The sequence below is a fragment of the Chaetura pelagica genome, unplaced genomic scaffold, assembly GCF_000747805.2.
Source record: "Chaetura pelagica isolate M959 unplaced genomic scaffold, ChaPel_1.0 scaffold76, whole genome shotgun sequence".
NCBI lineage: Eukaryota > Metazoa > Chordata > Aves > Apodiformes > Apodidae > Chaetura > Chaetura pelagica.
In genome coordinates this window covers 8,655,779-8,680,626 of record NW_009970723.1, presented here as the reverse complement: position 1 = coordinate 8,680,626, position 24,848 = coordinate 8,655,779, and the positions used below count along the sequence as shown (strand labels likewise).

At 40.0% G+C, this 24,848-nt stretch overlaps 1 protein-coding gene across 1 annotated transcript in view; it reads right to left on the bottom strand.

Moving 5' to 3' along the window:
* Positions 1-2,078: 2,078 nt before the first annotated feature.
* Positions 2,079-24,848, bottom strand: part of CPQ (carboxypeptidase Q) — a 131,007-nt gene continuing 108,237 nt past the window's right edge. Inside the window, exon 7 of the mRNA XM_010006442.1 lies at positions 2,079-2,574. Coding sequence (XP_010004744.1) covers positions 2,414-2,574 — 161 coding nt within the window. The 3' untranslated portion in view covers positions 2,079-2,413. The remainder of the gene's footprint in view (positions 2,575-24,848) is intronic.

The window sequence follows — 24,848 nt, the reverse complement described above, 5'->3', positions numbered from 1 at the left end:
TAAAAGCTCTTGAATCAAAAATTGACTAACCAATATATGTTTACTTGCCAGCAACCGAAACAGCAAAATTACTACACTGAGCAGGGATAAATACGAGCTATTGCACAGAAGGTACTAAAACCCAACAGGAGAGGAAAGAAATATATTAGCACCTCTCTATTTATGGAAATGTTTGAGATGTACATCTGAGCAGGCAGGTTATCAGGATAGCACTGTGAAGAGCTGAACTTTTAGATCTGAGAACTATTACAGATCAGACAAAAAAGACCTGCTGAATCCAATTAATGAAACCTGTTTTTACAAGTAAAAAAAGTTTTTGGTTTTCAATTTGAGAATGGGAAGATTTTAAAAATTACTATTTATATAAAAATAAAGATGGCAATTTGGATTTTTAAACTTTTTTTTCAATATCCACTCTGCAGAGCTTCTCTCTAGAACTCTGTACCTGAAATTGATGTGCAGGTTAAATCTTCTTCAAGGGGTACCAGAGTATTATGGCCACAGAGCCAACAAGCAGACCTTAGGATGTGCTGTGGCACCATGTGCATACTGCAGTGTTCTTCTCTGCAGAGAGTATTCTTGTCTCCAGGGATTTTCTACTTGACTTGAGACAAAGGAGAAAACCACACAAAACCCCTCCTTTCCAAGTAAGCACAGGTTAAGATTTGTAGCAATAAATGTAACTTCATGGCAAACCCTTTTGAATCTCTGGCATACCTTGAGGGAAAAAGATATGGAACACAGTTCAGGAAACAGTCAGTAATATTCTGTGAAGGTCAAAAGGCTGGATTTAGAGACAGCTGAGGATCTGTCAGTGGTGAACACCCCCAGCTATGCTCTTGTCAAGCAAATCAGAAAAAAGAAGCATAGGTATCATTCTGTGAAAGTAGAGGAAATTTCTGCTAACTTTATTTCACTACTGCTTCTTTCAAAAGGAAGAGCAGAGTATCTCCAGGCAGCTTTTATGTTTCTGAAATTATCTGGAGGGAAAATGGAAATATTTAACAAATTTGATGTAAAAACATGATTATAATGGTAAACAGATATGATTATTAATTCTACAAAAATGAATGGTTCATTACTTAGCTATTGCACAACTACAGAACTGACTAATAGCACCTAGGTCTGCCTGCCATTTGGTTTAATACTCTGTCTTGTTTGTTATATTAGTTGTTTGGTGTTGATTGTATTGCAGCAGTTACTCACAGCAGTAGGTTGCTTGTTGTAAAACTAAAAAGCACAAACAAGGATCATGTAATAAAGAAATGAGCAGAAATCATATGCCTTAGAATAACCCCCAACACCAGTTGTATCTTCTCTACAGATACTCCTGAAGCTTACCTCAATAAACTTTGAACTGATAAAAAAAACAAAACCAAAAGAAAACAACCCCCCCCCAAAACAACCAACAAAGTCTACCAGAATCAAATTCCTAGATTAATTCCTCCATCAAAGTGCATAAGTACCAGCATCCTCTTGCCCAGTTTCCAGCAGAGGAGAGAGTTCCTGCAAAAGAGGAGAAGCTGAGAATGGCTTGAGGAGCCTGAATCAAAATCTGCTCTTAAACTGTTTGGAATCAGCTGGCAGGTAGTGAAGGTCACAAATCACAGCTGTGATGCTGTTTCTGAAACATCATGGCATTTCAGAGAAAAACTGCCATATGACGTTCTCTGCGTGTCACTACAGTGAGTCTTCCATCAAAAAGAAAAGGACACGCACAGCTTTCCACAAGGAGGTGCCTGAAGAAACACAGGAGATCTAGGCTTCTTATAACCTCTGTCCTGGTTTATCTGAGTCTTGAATGAAGTGAAATTTAACAGCAGGAGCTAAACAAACTATTAAAAGCAGAATTATTTTAGCATTTTTACCGTTATTTGACCATATATATATTGTTATATTACCACTAAAACACCAAGATTAATCTGTCCTAGAATCCAAAAACTGTATAGAAACTACAGTATTATCTTAAGAGAGTAAAAAGAAAGGGCTGTTTTATTAATAGTACATCATTCAAATGCACAGAGTGAAAGACAGAAAACAAACCCATAAACATGTACACTAGCTAAACACATTTATTATTCTGATGCAACAAATTTATTTGGTATATTTTTCCTGCTGCATGGAATCAGTGTGCATACAAATCATTGTTTTGTCATAGTCAAAGATGTATCATACCTCCATCAGAAATTTAGGAAGTACTTAAAAGAAGAAATTTTAAGTGAAAATCACAAATGGAATATATCAAAACAGCAAAAAGAAACAGGAATGCATAAAAGAGAATGTGCTTTGAGGAAAACAGACATAATAATGCACAAAATCTGGGTGAAAAACAGAATTTTCCTCAGCTGTAGACCGCAAGCATTAGTGGACTCACAATCTTTACTGTGGAACAGAAATCTTTGTTGCTGTTTTATTACCTTGGCAACATCTTCTCCATGTCAGCAATTACATAGGAGACAACAGTCCAAACAGCAGCACAGAGATTCATCTGGTTTGGATCCTGAACTGTCATCGTGTCCCCTTGAGAATGATGAAACCAGAAGTACTTACTGAGGTCATCACGCAAGCTGGCACCTACAGAGAAAAATGGGCAATATTCCATTATAGGAATACAAATATTTAAAGAGGAATATAAACTTGAATCCTTTCCTGGGCTGTTTATGATTAAATCCACACGCAATTGTATAAAGTTCTATTTAATAACTGCACAGAGCTGTGGCATGTGCAGTTTGTGGGTTTTAGGTTAATTGACAGGAGTGAGCATGAGGCAGCAAAAAAATCACATTGGGAAAAGCCAACCTTCTCCTGGGAGATCCCTTTCCTCAGCAACAGAATGCACCCATTTTCCTCTAAGACTACCAGAGTTCAAGCAGGAAAATCCCTACAGTAACCCCACACGGGGCAGCACTTCCTCCATTCTTCATCCCACCTCTCCTATCATGAGTTATGACTGAAATATGGATTATCTCCTTGCTGATTTTTATGTTGAGGAATGCTTTGGAATTTACTTCTGCTTTTGAGCCTCTGTTCATCACAAGGATGAGCTGCTTTACAGTATTTTCCAGATAACACAGAGTAACCAAGATTACCCAGGTACATCACCCTTGCTGTCCTCAGCTGGGGCAGGAGCAAGTTGAGTGAAACCACTTCCCATTAAGGAACAACTAACTCCCTCTGGGAGCACATGAACAGAGAAAGGACTACTCTTCCAGGTGAGCTCAGGGAGCACGAATAATGCCAGTGAAGTGTCACTCAAGGCCCCAAGACAGACCAAAGCCAGGAAGAGCAGGAGAAGGTGCCATCCCACCAGGCACTGCAGGACAGATGCTAGCGGGGCATTTCGCCTCTGGTCTGGTCCCCACTGACTCCCTCTTGCTCCTTGTCTCCTTGCAATTTCTTCTTTCCCAGTTCATTACCTTTGCCTCTTCTCTAGTTTTATCAGCTTCCATCAGCTTTGTTTTCACCTCATTCACCCTTCCATCATTAACAGAACTCCACCCCAAATGTAGAAAATAAGTAAATGGGATATTTTTCCCCATCACACTGATTCACTGCTTGCAATTCCTTTGCATCAATTCCCTTGGCCTGCCCACTGACCAGGGCTAGGAGGTGCACAGCTCCCAGGACAGGTCCCACCCAGCACAAGACCCCTCCTCTCTTGGTCATCAAACCCAGAGAACAAGTTCTGGTGTGAACTCATGAGAAGACCTGTGGGCCCCAGACGGAAACATTGACTGAAGCTACTCCTACCATGCCAAGTCAGAAGGAAAACAAACAGGGTAGTCTGATCACAAAGAGGAAGTAAATATATTATGCATATATTTATTTACACACAGTGGAAATCAGTATCAGATGATGAAGGCTTTGATAAAACTCATGTGTGCTCATAAGACTGTTACGATTTTTCTCGGTTTCCCTGAGATGCCTGAAGCCTTCAAAGAGAACAAAAGCAGAATTTCTTACAGCCTAACTTTACATTCCTGTAAGATCTATCTTTTGATCACTAGCATAGTCATTCAGAACAGAGTCCAGCTCTCATTGTGGGTATCAGGTATGTTTCTATTGCTGTAATGAGAATGGACCTGGACAGCTTGTTCCTTTGCTATTTTAGAGCAAAGGAAGAGAAAGGTAATGCATTTTATAATTCCATCCAAGATGAAAATTCCTTCATAAAAGAGATTATATGCAGAAAGGCCAAATGCTATAGTGATTGATTTTATTTTAAGAGGCTCTTCTTGCTCTTAAGAGACTTGTTTGCCACTGACTTGAAGCAAAGCAATCCAACAGAAGTTAGAAGGTAGGTTAGAGGTACTGAATTATGTTCCAATAATTTTAGCATTGAATTTATGTCAACTCATATTCACTTTAAACATTTGATTCTGAATTCTTTTCAATATATTCAAGGATAGAACAATGATGGACTTCTGCACTACAGGCACACTACAAGTTAAGCCGCTGAGGCAAATCCATTACAATTTTTAGACACTTTTGTAAGACTCAAGACAAAAATTTTCTGCCTGAAATTCACTGTAGACATTTCACTAAACATAGGAGCTATGTATTTGCAGAGTAGTGCTTTATCTCTGTGAATGGAAGAAGAATAAACACTGTTTTGTAATGTTTAACTCCCTGAAATGCTGAAACAGATTTGTTTCTCTAAATTGATGTTAAAAATCAGTAAATGATGAGTTTGGCATCAAGCAATTACTGTGAAAGAAATGTCACGAGTGTGTGAGTACAGAGACTACTGAAGGCTTCCTGAGCTGGTCATGCTGTCTCTTTCAAGCCTTGGGCTAGCATTGAAGTCAGTGACTTATGAACATCTTGTGAGACAAAGGAAAAGACCCTAAGGAAGCAGTTTTATCCTATGTAATTAGAAACAACAGTGAAAATCCATGTTCTTGGCTTTGAGCACAGGAACAGTTTACAGCCAAGGGCCCCACACAAGCCTCTAGACATGAAACACCCTGGGGCACAGATATGGCTGCAAGCAATTTTCATGTCTCCTGCTCCAAACTTGAGACTCCTCCATGTTGATGTTAGCTGCCCAAAGATATTTATGGCTTCCAAAGGTCACCAGGCTGCAGCAAGACACTGAATAGTGCTCTTTCCCCAGAAAATGCATCCAGGACTGAGATCACACCCTTTAGATGACCATGAAGGGGGAAGTTCTGTAGGGCTTGCCAGACTGCAGTTATGTGGGGTTATCTAAATCAAGTCTGTGGGATCCTACAGCCCCTTCTCTAAAAAACTAACAGAAGCAGACATGCTGTGAGCACAAGTGGCCATTCTACAGAAGGCGAGGGCAAGAAAAGAATTCTGTATAACGCTTCAAACAATGAGGTTTCGAAGTCCATCAACTGGCTCACTGTAGTGTATCCTTGATAGCCAGTGAATTATTAACCCTTCTCAAACAAAATCTGCCTGAAAGCAAAACATGCCACTTAAAGAAGCTTGACAGAAAGTGGAAAAAAAATCACCTGGATACAACTTGTAAAAATCCAATTGCTAACTGTTTTATTTTGTCACCTAAAACTGATCTAAAGGGGTTTTTTTTTTGTTGTTGTTATTATTAACATTTCCTCAACAGCTGCTATCAAATGGAGATTTACGTTTGCCAGCTACACAAGCTTGGAGTTAAGTAAACTAGATGAGAAACCATGTCTCATAGACCTATAAATTATTCACCCCTTTCTGTGCTAAACACCTAGAAAGGGGATAATATGCAGCCTTCCAAGAGTCTGAAAGATCTAACTAAGTACTTAAAAATGCTCAGAAGGGAGGTGTTATATAGGTATGTATTACATATTTAATTTTTATTTCCAGGTGGAACCAATACTCAAACAGAAAAACAAGCAATGGGCTGGGTGCTCCTCTGTCACGTTCTGTGTACTTTATTGCTTTCCTGTGTTTGCAGAGCAAGACCACCCATAAAGAAAAAGGAGATGTTTGCCAAACAATCCTCTTTAATTGTCCTTTTTCAGTCTGTTCACATTTACAGTGATGCGAATCACATGAGGAACACTGCTAGCCAATAAGGAATTCAGTGAGAAACTGCTTCTAGCTGGATGTAGTAGACGTGGCATGAAAACAGGGAATATTAAAAACCTGTCAAAATCACTGCACTTATTTGAATGCATAAAAAATACTGGAAATTAGATGATTAATCATTTACAGCTTCACTAAGTTAATATGCAGTTAATTCATCAATCCATTACAGAGTGGCAGGAAACCTCTAGTACAGCAGCCCAGCTGGGTTACCTGCCAGCAGCTGCCTGGTGCCACTTGTTATCCTTCATGTGCCTGGTGGGACCCATTGACTTGGGTCTGATGGAGAAAGCAGAGACAACGAATCCCATGTCTGCAGCAGCTGCTGGCCCAAGCAGTCCACTGTTTGGTAGCATGATGTGTGTGTTTTGGGAACTTAAAGCAGGGTTCTTGTTGCAGCAAGGCACCATCTACTTGCCCTTTGGGGGAAACAGCTGCACAAGTAGAGTCAGAGGCAAACAGTTAGTGATGCCTCTAACTTCTCAGGATGGGCTTTTTGGTTTCTGTGTTGTGGAGGATGGAAGGTTTTGTTGTTGTTGTTGTTGTTTTTGTGTTTTTCTGCTTTTGACTCCTTCTGAGCTTGTTTTCTTATACTTGACCTATTAGTGAGTATGCACCCAAATTGCATTGGGGGGATTGGAATGATATTGTTGTCATCTGAGCTGACAAAATCATTGTACCATTAGTAAAATCAAGGTACCCTTAGCACAGCAGGAAAGAATCCTGTGATCAAATCCAGCTCCTAGGAAACACATTGATCCTAGGTATTGCAGGCCTGATACATACAATTAAAACATAAATACTATTTACCTCTTCTACTTTCCTCAAGTGCTGCAGTTTCTTTTAGATTTGCCATCTTCAAAGCTTTGCCACCAAGCACAAGTGTTTCTTCATGAATTGATTCTCTGTCATGCAGTTGTGAGAAAAATAAGGCAAATGTATAAAACTGCTCCAAAGCAGTCCTCTGCTTTTTATTTTGTTAATGTGAACTAGAGTCCCTGCTAACAGAAGCAACAATCCAACATAGGAATTGCTGTTTGTTAACCTTTTGCTGCTACTGTCGCCAACCTTGACACCCTCTCCATTTGCCCTGTTTGTCACTTGCCTGAGGTACTGTCATGAACATGTCATCAGGGCCTTCTTTCCTGGCCCCAGATGGTGGCTACCTCATGGAGCAGGAATAATAAATATATGCTGCCTCTTGTGACACTGCACCAGGGGCATGATCTCCAGAAACAGCATCTCTCCATCCACCCACCTGAAGCTCCTTACTGGAGTCCAGGACAGGTCTCCTAAGATGATTAATGAACTGGAACACCTTTCATATGAAGGCTGAGAGACCTGGAGCTGTTCAGCCTGGAAAAGAGAAATCTCAGGAGGTGTCTTATCCATGTGTATAAATATCAGATGGGAGGGAATGAAGAAGAGGGAGCCAGGCTCTCCTCTCAGTGTCAACTGACTGGACAAGACACAATGGCCACAAAACAAAACACATTAAATTCCATCTGAACACCAGAAAACATTTTTTTTTTACTGAGAGGGTGGTCCAACACTGGCACAGGTTGCCCAGAGAAGTGGTGGACTATCCATCCTTGGATATTTTAAAAATTTATCTGGGTATGGTCCTGGGTAGTTGGCCCTGTTTGAGCAGGGAGGTTGGACCAGATGAGCTCAAGAAGTGCCTGCCAACCTCAACCCTTCTGTGGAACTTTCTACCCCTTGGTGCCATTTCCTTGGCTCATTCAGACATCTCTTATAACTGACACATCACAAAGAAATTCTTCAATTCAAGCTCATTCATGTCTTGAACTCATTTCATGAGTCTCTGCAATAACCAACTATTATTTCATACACAGTTTGATGCACTGAAGGTAAAAGCAGCTGCTTTGGTAATTGATACTGACAATGTATTTTCAGTATTCAGCTGGGTAAGAGTATCTTGATGAAAATCCACAAATAGGATTTCAAGAATTCTAAAAAACAGCTCATCCCTTCTAGTGTCTGACCTCAGCACGAAATGCACATCATGAATATTAATTAGCTGATTACCAGAATATTTACCTGTCTTACAACACGTCCACATTAAACACCAATTCTTCACACTTTAATAAACTGCCACATTTTTTCTCTTGCCACCTTAGGAAGATGAGATGTTGCTATTTAAATGAAAGGATGAATGAACCACAACATGAATGATGAGCGTGTCAATGATGACCACTGCTTCTTGTCAGTCACTGTCAGGCACTATTGCTTTCATACGCACTGCTGTGGTAAGTCACCATGAGAATTACACTCCATTGCCAGATATTTAAGGACTAAAATTATGGTCATTTGTGCAAACAATAACTGTAAAATTGGTTATTGATTATCAGAATGATTCCAAAGGCAGTTTCCATAAAACACAGATATCTTCAAAGGGGAAAGCACAAAGTAACTCCAGAGTATTTTTTCAGTGTAAAACATTTTGCATTACATTCCTCCCTACATTTTCTTTCTTTTCCTTTTTATATCCCAAATGGCATTTAATTGGCAAAGGAAACTAAACATGAGTCTTGAAGTCAGCACACGTCTGCTGTACAGCCCTATCAATGGCTTCCCAGCTGTCTTTGCTTTCAAGCAAACTTCACAACACAAATATTCCAAGAAACTTTCAAATGCTATGGGAAATTCCCTACTGTTTGTATAACCTCTCTCGGGTGTGCTGGGTCTTCAATATTACAGTTAGAACTTCAGACTACTGACCTCTACATGTACATTGCCATATATAGTGAGGCTAATATGCTAATGAATTACAATAATGTGTAACTTTTTCAGGTTTAATTTTACAGTAGTCCCTCAAGGAGCTAACAGATCTGACACTCCACTATTTTACACAGTGTATATACCTCTCCAAATAAAAAAGACTCCAGCTCAGAAGAACATACATGCTAAACAAGCAAGAGGGACTGCAGGATGACAGAGGCATGCAGAGATGAAATGGCACATTCATTTTCTCACAGCAGCTGAGAAAGGAAGAGATGCCAGACATCTGAGCCCAGGCCAGTGCCCCACTGAGTGAGCTGTACTACCTCCCAGCAGCCAAGTTGGAAATGGCTTAACAAAGGATATTTTGCTCAACATTTCCAAAAGTTTATTAAGCTAAAAAAAAAAAGGCTTTGCAAGATAACGTGTGTATCTCCTGCATCTTCCAAGCACCAACGTGTTCAAGCTTCATCTCCTTGTCAAGACAAATCTGCATACTATCGAAGGTACTGCTTGTACTAAGATGTCAATACAAACACCTGATCTGAAATCAGATTCCTTTTTGTTCCCCATACTAAAGACTGCTTCTCTCCCCCCCACTTCCTTCTTAAAAAACACAAAAAACTTCCTCACTTCATTATCAAGTTTATTCCAACCTCAGACCTTTTTAATGCCAATGACACTATTGAGTGATGTACTAAAAAAATACAGTGCTTTGGAAATAATGCAAGACCAATATGTGTGTCCTCTAATTTACATTGAGTACTTTGAAATGGGGAAAAAAAAAGCAAAGGGACATATCACAATCTTCTATTAAAGCAATAAAAGCAGTTAAAAACTGCTATGCACCAGGAAAGAATAAATACAGAAGATAAGACCATTGTCCTCCTCACAGCAGAGTTCTAGCTCAGCTTTGTGCTCCTACACACCCTATGAAACAGGAGTGTGGGGGTACACATAGGTCTACACAGTAACAGAATCAACAGCCTCTCACTTCTCACAGCTGGAGCACTGATGCCCCAGACATTTTGAAAGGTCAAAGCTGCAGGACAGAGGTGGGGAGACACGTGATTTTTCCTTCTAAGGATATATGTCAAAGAGCTACCAAAGAACAAAACAGATGAAAGATATTAACTGGAACATAATTCCATACTGTATATTTTTAATTTTCATCTTGTGCCTGTCTAAAACCTAGCAAAGTCACAAGTTTTAGGTGGTCAGGGAGTAAATTTGCTGCAACAGCAGTTGTGTTTGGGATGGGTTGGCTGGAAGGCTCCCCCCCCAGCCACAGCAACCCTGGTGCTGCAAGTCCTGTGGAGCAGTTGGCTGCTTGTGCCAAGTGTTGCACAGACATTCTGGGGGCTGTCCTCACTTAATCACACTCTTCAGAACGACTGCTGCAATGAAAACCCAATTATTGCAGACATGTACAGCATTAATTTTGGTGTGCTTATTAATGTCTTTCTTTGCAGGATAACCTGTAGTTGATAGGTGGCTTTAATGTCAATTATTTCATTATGCATTTTTCAAGTAAGCACTGGCAATGGAGAATGCTAATGCTGTTTAGTGGGGTGCTGACAGCAATACTTCTCCTGTCATTTAGTCTCAAATGATGAAATTACAGGCTAAGTTGCTTGAGTTTCATGGCTACAAACACTGAAATAGTTTCCAGTACAGAGCTTATAAATAACATCAGAAGCCCTGCTGTTTCACCTCCCGAGTCATTCTCTCAAAAGTCTTTAAAATTCATGATTCAAACAACCAGGCAGAGGGAAAGCTTTCAGCCAGTTGTTTCAGTGGCTAATTAAATGAGACTACAGTGTAAGGGAGACAATATGAAGTGTGCATTATTTCTTGTTTTGCTTAATGCATTTGAGAATTAATCCTCTAGATACACTAAACTGACTAAATTACAGCACAGGATTATTACAGTTACTTTTGCAATACATGGGCCTTTCACTCATTGTGGCAGAGGATGGGTGATAGCTGGGGATTCAATCTAAATTTGCATAAAATCCTGTGAAAAGGGGTCTCAGGGAAGGAAGCAGTTTGACTACACAGAGCACAGGTTGACTAGACTCTAAAAATCCTAAACAGCCCTTGAGTGGGAAAAACCCCAAGCCAAACAGGTGAAGCTTCAAAAGTAAAATGCACTGGAACCTCTTCCTTCACTCATGCACCCTCTGTCTTAAATGTATGAGGCTCTTTTTTTTAAAAAAAAAAAGGTGAGCCTTCTAGCTAGCACTGCCCAGACATGAGCCCACACTTTCAGGCTGGCTACCTGGGATGGAGGGATCCTCCATGGGATCACCAATCCCATTTTTGAACCTATTTACACCTCTTCCCTCCACAGCCCCCTGAGACAATGCATGGTGTGCATTTCATGTGGGCACACTGTGGTTCTCACTTAGTCAGCTGTAGGAGTAGCACCTTGCCTTTCTTTCTTCACCTTCCTCATGTCATTGATGGCTTAATACACTTTTATCACACCTTAACTAAGCAGCTTTTTCTCAAGCTGGAGAGCCCTCCTCATACAGAAACTATTTAATTTCTCCAAGATTGCAGGCTGCTGGTGACTCTTCTCCTTTTTCCAATGGTGTTTCACCTTTCCTGGGATGAGAAGCCCAATAGTGCCTGTAAACACCAGTGTGTGAATGGACTTGTGATGAGACAGCAGCATGCCACAACACATTACCCATGGAAGCTTTGTCTTTCTTATCTCTTCCTTTCCTGACTGCACAAAACACTGCATTTTTTACCATTCCTGGGTACTGAGATGACAATTTCAGACTATTAGCCACAGTGATTCCCAGTTCATTCTTCTTGAAAACAACGCATGTGAATCCTGTTACATATGCACAACACATATACTGAATTACTCTGCATTTATTGACACAAAAATGTCTTTGGCTGTTGTATTGCTTAGGCATTTTCTACTGTCACATTTTCACAGTCAACATCAGTTTTGGAATGAAATTTGGTATGAAATATTTGAAGCAGTCAAAGCAAATTCTGCCAACTTGCTATTCTTGCTATTTTATTCCCTTTGCAGCTAACAATTTTTGTGAATACTCAAGAGTGCCAAAAAACAGGTGGCTGGGCAGCCCAATAGAGCCTGTCCCCATTAGGAAGCCTGGCAATTTATTTCTACCTGCTTTAATCAAGTATTAGTCTGCAGGAGGAAAATACTTCTTAGCCCACAGTAGCTTATTTCTCTAAAGGACTTTGATCCAGGAGCTGTAAAGTGATCCAGGAGCTGTAAAGACCCAACTGTACCTTGCTGACCATATCCAGATACAAAAATGGCTATAAACTCTTCTAAAAAAGCTCTGCTAGATTGGTGAGGCTTGACTTCTTTCTTCAAAAGGTACAAGGACTCTGCCATCACTTTTTTATTTTCTGCCTTTGCAGCCCTTCTCTTGCTTCTGTGATCACTGTGGTTCAGTGATTCACAGATCTATTTAGGGGATATCCTACTTAGGGAATTTCAATTTAGAAGTGTTATATACCTGTATAAGATGCCTATAATATACTCTGTGTGATTTAAAATAGTTTATTTCATTTGTGCTTCCTTTAAAATGAGGTATATGGCTACATATATTATGTAGAGACTACATGAAAAAGGTGATAGTTTTAAAATTGGATTAATAAATTTAGATTTTGCATTCTCACTTAAACACCATGTAAGAGGGATTAAAGTAATTGCAAAATTGGCAGTTTTTCTAATTTAGAATTCTTTTTCATGTGTTTGTTTAAGCCTCAGCTCAACAAAGCAGTTAAAATGTGCACATGGGATTTAACTTACACCATTAAGCTTTAAATGTCACAGAGGAGGCTCAAGTGAAGACTGGGACCCAGGCAAACCATCTTTCCAAACCAAATGCATTTCTGTGTGCCTCTATACTCGCAGTATAACTGCACCATTTAGCTGATATTATAAACTTGCTTTGAAATGCAAAGTATTGAAGTGCTTTCTTCACCACCCTCTGCTAGCCAAAGAGCTTCCTGCCAATGCCCAGATAGCAGAACCCTTGCTCCACCCTGTGCCAACAACTTCCAAACCATCCCAGGAAATCTGGTGGAAACAGACATCCCTGGATGGTTTACAGGTCAGACATGGGGAGGGAGAACTGTAAGAATGTCCCACGTACTGGGGGTTCTGAGCAGCATTTCTGTTGCAGTAACTGTATTCATTTACATTTTCAGCCCATTCAAGAAGCTTCCTTGTATTTGACAACCAGTAGAGCTACTTCCTAAGCCAAACCTGCAATCCAATTTAATGTCAGCCTTTCGGTCTCCTTTCCCAGAGGATGCTGGAAATTGAGAGGAAACATGCAGGTTTCTGTTAAGTTCCCTTCTGGCTCTAACCTGCCCTCCTAGATACAATCACAACTGGATGTTTAATTACAAAGTTCCTGTAGGGCCCTTCCCAGCAGGCAGCCAACTCCTAGAAATGCCAATATTCATAAGGATGCACTTAAGCAGAGCTGTCTTCTGCCAAGATGGAGCACAATTCTGGTGCCCTTAGCACAAGAAAGCTATAGATAGATCTGCTGGAGAGGGTCCAGAGAAGGGCCACCAAGATGATCAAAGGCCTGGAGCACCTCTGCTATGAAGACAGGCTGAGAGAGTTGGGGCTGTTCAGTCTAGAGAAGAGAAGGCTCCAGGGTGACCTTATAGCACCTTCCAGTACTTGAAGGGGCTACAGGAAAGCTGAGGAGGGGCTTTTCATCAGAGAAGATAGTGATAGGACAAGGGGTAATGGTTTTAAACTGAGAGAGGGAAGATTTAGATTAGATATTAGGAAGAAATTCTTCACTAGAAGGGTGGTGAAGAATTGGAATGGGTTGCCCAGGGAGGTTGTTGATGCCCCATCCCTGGATGATTTTAAGGCCAGGCTGGATGAGGTTTTGTGCAATCTGGTCTAGTGGTGGAGTTCCCTGCTCATGGCAGGGGGGTTGGAACTTGATGATCTTTAAGGTCCCTTCCAACCTTAATGATTCTATGATTCTGTATCACAAAAATACAACCACAACAACAGGATGAGCAATGGTTTTACTGTCTCTTTACCAAACTCTTCAAGGTCATGGTGGATTTTAGATGTAGGACCACTAGACAAGAATACTATGGCTACTACAATAAACTATCCTTCAAAATATCTATGGTTACTTTGATTAATGCATACTTGAGTTTTAAAAGAATATAATTCCTAATAAACGTTAGATGCTCCAGATATTGGTGATGAAATGCCTCTTTCATTTAATCTACAAAGCAGTGTATATTTATCCAGTTCATTATTAATAGAAAAACTCAGGGGTAACTGAAACAAAGTTCAGATCTGATCTTATTGCACAGCTCAGGGCTGTTCTGACTTGGGAGTTCTTAAGTTTTGAGTCATTTCTGAAACAAAGCTGTTGTCATCCTCTCCCCATTCTAGCCTACAGATCACGTTGTCCCACAAGCTGTGAACACAAAGTAGCAGGAAGTAAAATAAGAAACTGCAATGACTCAGTGTTCTTACGCAATAAATTGCATATTTTTGTCATCAAAGCTGCAAAGAACCAACATACTTTAGCAACAACAGAAAAGAGTTCAGGCACAATGAACACTCCTGCTGCAACACTGTTGTCTGCAATCTCACAGTCTTTCCCTGTTTTAACAAATTTAATTAAATCACATGAGGTCCCATTCAGAAAAGAAATGGGGAAATGAAAGTATTTCTGTCCTTTAAAGGAGGGAGATACAGAAATTTCTCAGAGCTGCTCTGACTCTGCAGTGTATCTGTAACTGTATGTGGGCTCTGGCTAATCCACACATCAGAACTAATCCTAGAAGCAGCCAGAGTAAATAAAGCAATGTCCCTGACTGGCACAGTTCTTCCAATCTGTAAATTTGAATTGCTGTGATAGCTATTTTGCCACGGTGCAAACACACTGAGGGACTTTACAACATGCAAATATATTAAGAGTGAAACAGAAGTCATACAAGCTAGAAAGAACACCAAGAGAAGCTGTCAATTCTGAAAGCTGAAAGGTTAAACTGCTTGCTTTCAGCAACTGAGCCTCAGTCCTACCAGTAAGTGTAAGTAGCATTTGCCTTGGCTTACCACATTCTCTGTATTACAGTGCACAAAATATGCTGTTTTCTCTTTAATTTGAGGGTGTTTGTTTTTTTTTTTTTCATTGATATGAAATTTATATGGGTGAAGGCCCCGTTAAAAACATGGTAAGCAAAGACTGGCTGGGGGAACAAGGCATCAGTGTGTCCAGCTGCTCCAAAAGCTGCTACAGAAAGTTCGTGAGCAGCTCCACATGGCACAAAGTTTTAAAAATGATGCAGCAAATGCAAGTACTTTGATAACAGTGACAGCAAAGTACAAAGTAAACAAACTTCTATTAGTTTAAATACTCCCTACCATCCTTCTGATATATTGTGACCATGCTAAAACTTCAAACAATGTTTACAGCTATATAAATGGAAGCCACTTGAATTTGGAATTAGTCAAAGAAATCAAGTGCAATCACCGTCTTGTAAAGATGTTTATGGTGTTACATCCAAACACCACCTATAGTCTCATACAAAGGGGAAAAAGAGCCCATGATGATGGCAGCTAGCAGCCTAGAACAAGTGATGTGATCTAAGCAAGGGTATTACTAAATCATTATAATTATGTTAACAGAGAGAAGCTAGAATCGAATCTATTCCTCACAAAAATCTTAATCTCTGCATTGCTACACTTGTCTTTCATAGGAGGCTCCCCAAATGCAAGTTTTCATAACCAGCATCCTATTTGAAAGGTACTCAGGGCCAAAGCAGATGGATTTAGATCTTTGTCCTCGCCAAATTGGCTTCCTTTTGATTACTGTACTAATACATATTTCTTCAATCAATTACAATGTTCTGTATTCATTTTGTTCATCATTAAGAGATAGCTGAGAATACTGATGAACCTTATGGTCTATCAAAAAGTTCAAAATAGTCCTGTTTAATTGGACAAGTGTACATAAGACAATTCTTTCCTTTCAAATACATAAACTGAATAATTTTTTACTCAGCAAACACATATATATACACATATACACACGTACATGTCAATCCATACATAATTAAAAGCCTTTCAGGACTGAAGTGACCGTTCAAACTGGAATTAAAAATGTTACCTAAAAATAGCATCTGAATGATTTTTTTTAACACTGTGCCCAGTATTTATTTTACTTTTACATCCTCATCTTGTTTTCACATCTTTACTTTAAAAATGGCAGTCATTTGATAGGAAAAAAAGGAAGAGGATGATTTTCCTCTCTTAAGATTTATTGTTACAAAATAGTCTTTCATGATTATTGGTTGAATACCTTCCATTTCCCACTCCTACAAGGACTGACACACGAGAAAAACTGGCAGATCCCATTAATCTTGCAGAGCTCAACCTCAACCTTAGCTAGTATCGGGTTTCTCAGAATAGGTGAAAAAAAAAGCACCACTGTTTCAGAAATGCAGCCATTGAAATTGGAATGCATTGAGTGAAGAAGGGAAAACTTTCCACTGTCACAAAATCTTTTCAGGGTCAAAATACAAAGAAGTGAGATTTTAAATATGTAACTCATTCCAGGTAAGTATAGTCAAATTGTTCCCAAGCTGACAGACTGCCATCACATCCCACTGCTGCCAGCAGGGTCCACAGCTGGGACTCCAAAGGTGGCTCTGGGTTTGGAAAAGCATGATGTCGTAGAGAAGGCAATAGCAGTTACTTCAATAATTAGATTCTGTCTTGTGCTGTGTAGTGAGAGCCCCAGGCTTGCCTGAAATTAGACAAGGCACCCAGCATGCCTTTACAGCCATCTCTTTTAGTGAATGCAGTAGCCAAATATGCTCTATTTGAAACAGTGAAAGAGCAATCACACTTTTTCCTCTCTTAATGCATTTAAAACGTACTGCAAATCAAAAAGGAAAAGAGAACAGCCAGAGAAAAGGAGCACAAGGCATGGAATAATGCTATCCATTGTATTCAGTACTGTTTCTTTTTTGATGCAGAAAGGTTATTCTACACCTAAATCACCTAAAGCCACATGGAGAGCTGAGAGAGGGGCCCAAGCCATGACTGGCATGGCTTAGGGAGGTGACACCAAGACACAGCCAGCTGGGGAGGACCAAGGCAAGACACGGGCGAAGCAGTGATCCTGGCCTTTCCACAGAGGCAGGAGAGATGACTTGGCAGGCAGGAGCATTTGCCTGTTAAATTATTACAGGAGTGTTTCACAGCACTCTCTTAGCTAAGGCCCTGAGGACCACGTGCAGTCTCTTCCCCCTTGCTCTCTAATTAGAAACCTGAAGTAATTACTTGGGTCAAGGGACAGTGAAACGAAACTGTTACTAGATTAAGTGAAATTAAATTACTAGGTTGAATATACTGAGTGAAAAAGTTTTTGCAGATGTCAAGATAATGTTGTCAAAAACACTGCATCATATCTCAAAACTGTTTTACCATTAATAGATTTCCTGGCAGCTACTTGTCTGACTGAAACAGAGGATCAGCATGGAAACCAGAAAGCAAGCAAATTACATTTTTAACTGTTTGATGATTCCTTCTTTCCCCCAAGCACCCTGAAGGAAAAGACATAAATGCAGAGCACTTGCAGGCTTCACCAGCATCAAGTGTATGTGCTTTTAATTGTGACTGCACATTAACATCTACCCTAAAATCTAGCCAGCAGGTTTTGGTAGACAAGAAAAGTACCCATAGTAATTAGAAACTAAAGGAAGAGGTAGGCAGACTACTTAACTTTCCCCAGTGCTTCCCATCTAGCACATCTTAGGGATTTAAAATTAAAGACATGTATAATTCGGGTAGTTTTTGTCAATTAGTTTTAGCTGCACAGTGAAATTTGTTTCTTAGCTAAAAGTTAGAAGGGCTAAAATTGTTCAGTCTGAGAAAACAAGTGACTGCAGCAGAGTGTTGAAGTCCTGACATGTTCAGCCTCTGGTTCTGCCTCTCCAGCACAGCCAGAGAGCAAGCAGTGCCCTGTCAGAGCCCATCTCCTTCACTCTGTTGGTGGCTATGAGTTCCAGAGTAATGATGGTTGAAGAGCTAATAACAATTTTCAAGGCTGGCAGTGACACTTCTGTGCAAACAGCTTAGGAAGTTTCCTAGCCCCTTTGCATGGGGAAAAAAGAAACCCCAAGAATTATCCTAGGCTTTGCCAATATTAGGGATTTCAGCCTTTAGCAGCCACATGTTTCTGCAGCTGTGTACAGGCTGTGAACCGAGATGACAAAACAAGAACACACCATGGCTTCCTTGAAAAGGTATGAGCTGTGTAGGTACTAACTGTAGCCTTCAAGACTGCTGCCTGTTTCTCCAGGGGTTGCTATTAATGCAAAGGCCCAGGTCAGTCTGTGAGGTGCACAGGTTAAAGCCTGAGTGCAAGAAAAACAGCAACTGTCCAGACTTCAGCCATTGTTTTCCTAAGACTTATTTTGGTGACATCTGTAGCATGTACAAGGGGCCTTAATTCTGCTCTGAAATACAAATGAAAAGATGCTTTAAAAAAAAATAAAAATCAAACCCATTCATCTTATTTCAGTCTCTGTAATTGGGAAGCAAAGGGCTGCTTCTTCAACATCTCATCTACTTGTAGATTCAGCTAGGATTTTTAAAGCACTAAAAAGCAGTAATATGCCAGGAGTCAATAACCATCACTGTTACAATTCATATTTTCTGCTTACCTAAATCTGGAAACCAACTAAACTGTGCCTGACTCCACAGAGCAGTACCTCAGCCACTTCATCTTCCCTCTCTCCTTTCCCTTCCCATCTGCATTCCACTCCCTCTCAGCTCAGGACAAGTGCTGCAGCAGGAAGCCACAGGAACCCACGTGCAGGATGAGGGGCTCAGATTTGCATTATATGGAGACAAAGGCTCAAAAGAAAGACTACATTGTAATTTACATCTAACACTTTAAATAACACACATAACGTTCCTGCATCTAAAAGGTCCCTGACTGTGAAGAGCACTGCAACTCTGGTTACCAGAATTACTTAGCACTATTTAGACAATATGCAGACTAGTGCTACTTAGAACTTAAAAACAGTTGAACTGGAAAAAAATCCAAAGGTTCAGCCAGCCTGTTACCCTCTCTCTGGCAGCAGGCAATGTTGGGAGAAAGACTGGGAGAAACAGCGTCTCCTTCTGCGCTATACTCCTCCAGCCATCAACAGTGTTAGGCCTTTCTGAATAGGAAGTTGCATTCCTACCACTGTGATGGACAGCCTTTGCTGGACCTGTCTCCCATGCGGCCCATCCTTTTTACAGTTATAATTGATCCTGGTCTCCAAAACATCTTGTGGTGCTGACTTCTTCCATTTGATCACCCACTTTCCAGAGAAGTGTGTCTTAAGTATGTTCTTTGGTTAGTGCTGATGCCCAGATCCTCTGGTTATGTTATAAAGGGTGAACTGTTGTTCTCTATAATAGAGCACTATCTATAATATTATATTATAGTGTGTAACTACTCATCTTTTCCGTGCTGTTCATATACGTGTCTCTTTCAATTTTTCTTTCCAGAGATTATGGTAGTTTTGTTGGTGACTTCCACCTTAAGTCATGATGGGGCACTCTGACAAAACCTGCAAGTAGCCTTCTTCATGTCTGCATCAAATTCTAGAGAGTAGCTTGTACAGAATAAGAATTGGTTTACTTGGATATATCTAATCATTTGTAACCAATATTATCTTGCTGCAGTAATATCCAACGCAAAAAACTGCAGTTGCATGGAATCCTTAGACAGCCTGACAACTGAAGGCAGAGCTGGAAAAAGCTGGGCTTTCCATTTTGTAGCAAATGACACCTTGAATCTTCTTCCAAATCAAATGAAAAAGAAAAGGTACCCAAAACTTCTCTCACAAAGTGAAATAAAACAGTAAAACAAAAAACTCCAATAATGCACATTTTCTTGGCTTAAAAAACTAGTTTCTGTCACATCTCTAAATTTAAACTAAATGCTTATTCTTTGTGGAACTTACCATTCTGTTATTTTTCTATTACAATTTCACCAAAACACAAATACACATTTCTCAATGTTTCTTTCCTTAAAGACTTAAAAAGCTAATCTACCTACAGTAACTACTTCTGCAATGCATTCTAACTATGAAGAAACCACAAAGCATACACCTAGGAGCAATGCTTTTAATGCCAGTCACAAAAAGCACTGTGATCTCTAGATGCTACTGGAATATAGCATGACCCAGCACCTTACCCCATGTCCTCAGGATACATGACAGCTTCCTTTGAACTTACTTTCTGATTCCATAAAACCTGTAGATAAGCTCAAAGTTATGGTAATCACTAAGACCACCAGAAGAGACAAAGAAAATTACGTATATTGTAAGGTTGTATATTATAAGCTTGACCCAAACTGAGTGGACAGTGTACTTAGGGAGTGAAAAATGGGAAGATATACAGAGAGGGGCACCACAGGGGGCTGACACGATTGGATATTTTCATTATAGACCAAAACGACGGAGTAGAGTTTTCCCATGCTAAGTGATGACACCAACCAGGAATGTACAGCAGGGACACTGAGGGCATTAAGAGAACTTGTTAAGCAATTTTCACAAACTGGAGACACTTGAAAAAAAAAGCAGGATGTTGATCAGTAGGGGCAAGTATAAACTGCTACACCAAGAAAGGAAAAAATCAACCTCACATAAAAGCCTGCTGCAGGAGGAAAGAAATAACCATGTCTCTGGGTTCAAAATGGAAAAAGAGCTAATGCACTTAAATTGCAGAAGGAAAGACTTAGATACTAGGAAAACCTCCCTAAGCTCTACAAACAGCACTGAGACAGACTGGCTTGTCTATAACGTTTCTGTTGCAGTAAGTCTTCAAGACCAGCATAAATAAATGTGACAGAAATGACACAGGCATTTGCGAGACCATGTTGCAATGGAGAATGTTTAGAGGCTCTCTAGGGACCTTCTTGCCAGCTCTGTGGTTCTTTGAAATCTTGTCTGTTTGTATGCATTTCTGAAAAAGCTCCCTAACAGGCTACAGATCTTCTTTCTCTGCTGTTTAACTTGACCCATGGCTACAGCCAAGTTTGGCCTGAGAGACAGAGGCAATTTCAGGATCACTATTCCAAGTGCTTGCATGCAGCATTAAATTGGACATGAAACACCTAGAGTAACCTCACTGTATTTTACAAACAGCACAAACTCAGAACTTTAAATTGAACTAGATGATCTTCAAGGTCCCTTCCAGCCCAACCCATTCTATGATGATGATGAAATCAGAAAATAATGTTCTGCTCCTAAATATTTCAGATTATCTGCAATGCATGTGTGTGAGGTAAATACTGCTGAAAGTCTTACCTCTAGAAGTGTCCCACTTAGGGAATACAAGGCATAAAAAAAATTTGAAAATAATTTCTGTGACTTCACTAGCGCAAGTTTGTTTTTTGTTTCTTAGTATCTGTCTGCTCTGAGATGGGCAACTGAGCATTGATGTTTCTCAGCCAGCACCCAGCACCTTCCACTGTGCCTTGGTTGTTGTTGCTGTGGGTTTGGATTTGGGGAGGGGGGGAAGCAGGCAGGCAATCCAGATATCCCTTCTTTAGGTAAAACCACTTTACTTTAGGATTCTTCACAACAACCTCTGTCCTCAGATAATTTTAGTTTTTCTGCCTTGTATCTCACATTTACTTTTGCAAGTTGTTTCCAGCAGCTTCCAGCCAGAGAGGTGTTTGTACAGTGCACATCCCTGAAGGAATTTGGGATAGCTGTAAAATGCCAGTACTCTAAACCCTAATGTCTCTGCTCACAAGGATGGAGAATCTATCCTTTGAGAAACCAAGCTGCTCAACTTCTTTCCCCTTGACAAAGCCACATTAGTAATTTTCAACTGCTTCCAATTTTAAAATCCATAAACATTTTCTAACATCCAGATGATCCCAACCGACAACAGATGGATGATTAAGCCCACTGACAACAAACTTGCTCTCCTTTTAGAAGCAAATGAAGTTGTACATTTTTTAGGAGTAATCCACAATCCCTCAGGAGCCTGAAGACCAGAGGCTGCTTTCAGCTATTTCTTTACTCTATTTTTCTTTTAAAAAAGCAGCTACAACTACAAAAATTCTGCTGTCCAAGAAGGTAATTCCTCAGGTTTAATAACGTTAATAGAACTGAACTGTTTTAAAATCCAATTTAGCTAGCTAAACAACAGGAAAAGGACCCATTTTCTTTGGTGGATTTCTGAGTTCTACATGGTGATCGAGACAGTGCTGTCACAGGCACTGCAAAGAACCAGGAGCTGTGGACAGACTGGCCCTGATGGATAATAATTCCTGATAAGGTTTTCTGGCTCTTCGGATGGAGAACTTGAATAAACTGCTGCTCACGTCGAGGTGCCTGCTTTGTCCCTGCAGACAGACTTGTTTACGTGTCCCTAAAATACATTTGTAGGAAGCACTTCTCATATACACTGCTTTTTTACACACATCCACAACATTTGACCAGGTAAAGCTGCTCTTGTGCTAAATAAATGCAAGGTCTGATTATTCCAGCAGAAGATGGACCAGTTTAATGAGGAAGGTATTGAAGACTACTTCCTGTTTATTGCATCTCACAGACAAGAAGCAGCACCTCCACACTCCTCAAGTAATTGCTGTCATTAGGGAAACTGAGGAAGCATAAATTGTTCAGTGATGATGGCAGCTGATGTCTGAGCTGGAACAGTAACCCTGTACCTTCTCTCTTGCATTCCTACGCAGCCCTCGATCCTTTCCTAAATATTTGCCACCACAAAGTAAAAAAGTATACTCAGTTTATTTCACAATTAAGTGTTTTTCTGTGGTATATTCCAAGGTTGAATTGACTGGAATTATTGTATGAATGCACACACAATGTCACAGGAAAGAGAGATATCTGGGGAAAATAACGGTGCTCAGTAAATTCTGTTTCTCAGAAATTCATTAGCACTGTAGACCAAATCTGTAGAATCAGTTTTGAAGAAAAACAGGAGAGACTGCCACTGAAATAATTTTTAACTTGCTCCTTTGAGGAAGACATCTCTATAAAGGATTTCCGAGCTTTATATTTGTTCAGCTAGTTCTACTATCAAAAGCATTCTTCAGAAGTCTCAGACATTTACAGCTAAAATGTCACCTGCAAATGAAAGTGTGATGTGTCTGCTGCTTAAGGGAGGGATGAGTTTTTTGAGTAGTATCTAAAGCTCTGTCACTAAAAAGCTTTTTGATCCTGTATCAAAAACATCCTTGGTTCAAACCTTCAATGTGCCTTGCGCAGACAGCCAAGATGTTTTTACATCCTTATTTCCATGTAAAACTTTTAGATAGCTTGGGAAAAAATGCTGTGGTAGTGCTATACTATTGACTACATAAGATTTCATGAGTAGCAAAAGAATAGTATGACAGCAATTGCTGTGGTTTAAAATTTAAAGTAACTCTGAGGTCTCTACCTGGCAGCAGAGTTGGGGAGAAGGCAGAATAGCTACTACTCATGGTATAGGAAGATGAAATTTGGGACTTACTACAATTAATACAACTTAATGGTAATGGACAGGCTGCATGAGGGAGCTGGCCAATGCCACTGAGATGTTGCTTTCTAACAGGACGACTCACTGCAGAAGAACAGACTAGAGACACACAAGCAGGGCAGAAGCTCTGCAGAACAAGACCTGCAGGCACTGCTGGACAAGTAGCATCAGTGAGACCTTGTAGCAGAGAAGGTAATGTATAGGCTACATTAGCAATTGGGCTGGCAATAGGTCCAATTAAGTGATTTTTTTTCTAAACAGTGCATCTTCTCTTGGGACTCCAGTACAAGAAAGGTGTGAACAAAGTGGACAGAGTGGACTTACAGTAACATAAACACCCTGGCCAGATGATCAGCCTGTTCTTGTTATTCTTCATCATTCCAATAGCAATTACATCAGCTGTGCTTTGTTGTAATTTTAAACTTGATTCCAAACCACCAATGGAAACTGAGTAGTTGAGGATGTACCAAGCCCTGAAGAATCCTAATAGAAACACTCATCATATGACTTCATATAGGAAACTACTTGGGGGGCTACAAGCCAATCCATTTAATCCATTTTACCTGTGTCCATCCCATCAAGAGCAGCTGACACATGGTCTTCCTGGAATGCTACTAAACAGTTTATTTATTATTTTTCTTTTCAGGTTTTAACACTGATGCCATTACAGTTCATTTTCCAGGAATGAAATCCACAACTCCATGGATATTTCTGTTGTTATTCCTAAGAGTTATTCTGGATCATTACAGATTTGGTGAGAAATCTCTCAACATTTCCACACTATAAATGTGTCTTATTTTTCATATGGTCAAATTCCTAAAAGGTTAAAAAAAAAGTTCAGAGAATCAGATTTAATTTTCACACTTCTTCATTGGCAAACATTTTCTACCTCCGACCTCCTTACAAAACACAAATTAAACCTTCTTTTTTCCTATTTACTTCATTACTTGCATGAGCTTCAGCGAAGTTGGGAAGAATTCTAGGAATAAGGCTTAGCTAACTTGTACTTCCAAACTGCATATTTAACATGTTAACTCAGAGCTTTGTGTGTTCATGTAGGACACTTGTTTTTTTAGGATCAACAAACGGCAAATGCTTCCATATGAAAAGAATATTCCCACCCACAGAAACAGAATTCAGCTTTGCTACTCAGCAAACAACAGAGAATTAATAGGCCTCTCAGAGGCACAGCCAGATAAAAACAACCACACCCCGAATCCAAATGAGATCCTCAGCTTGATATTTCAGTGTTTCTTTTCTGAGACAGAGCATTTTATCCTGCTAACACAGTGAGTGGCAGGAGTAAATTTATTGACAATTCTTGAAACGTTTAGGAATTTTGTGTGCTTACAGAACAGCAGGGTCTTTTACACAAATCTTCCTCATGTAAGTTTTTGAAGAGTAAGGATCTAAAAGTAAGGAAAATATTCAACCTTACTGATACTCACAGAAGGAACTGTGGCAAAATTCCTTTATGTGGAAGAAGTCCACTAGCCAAAAGGTGCAA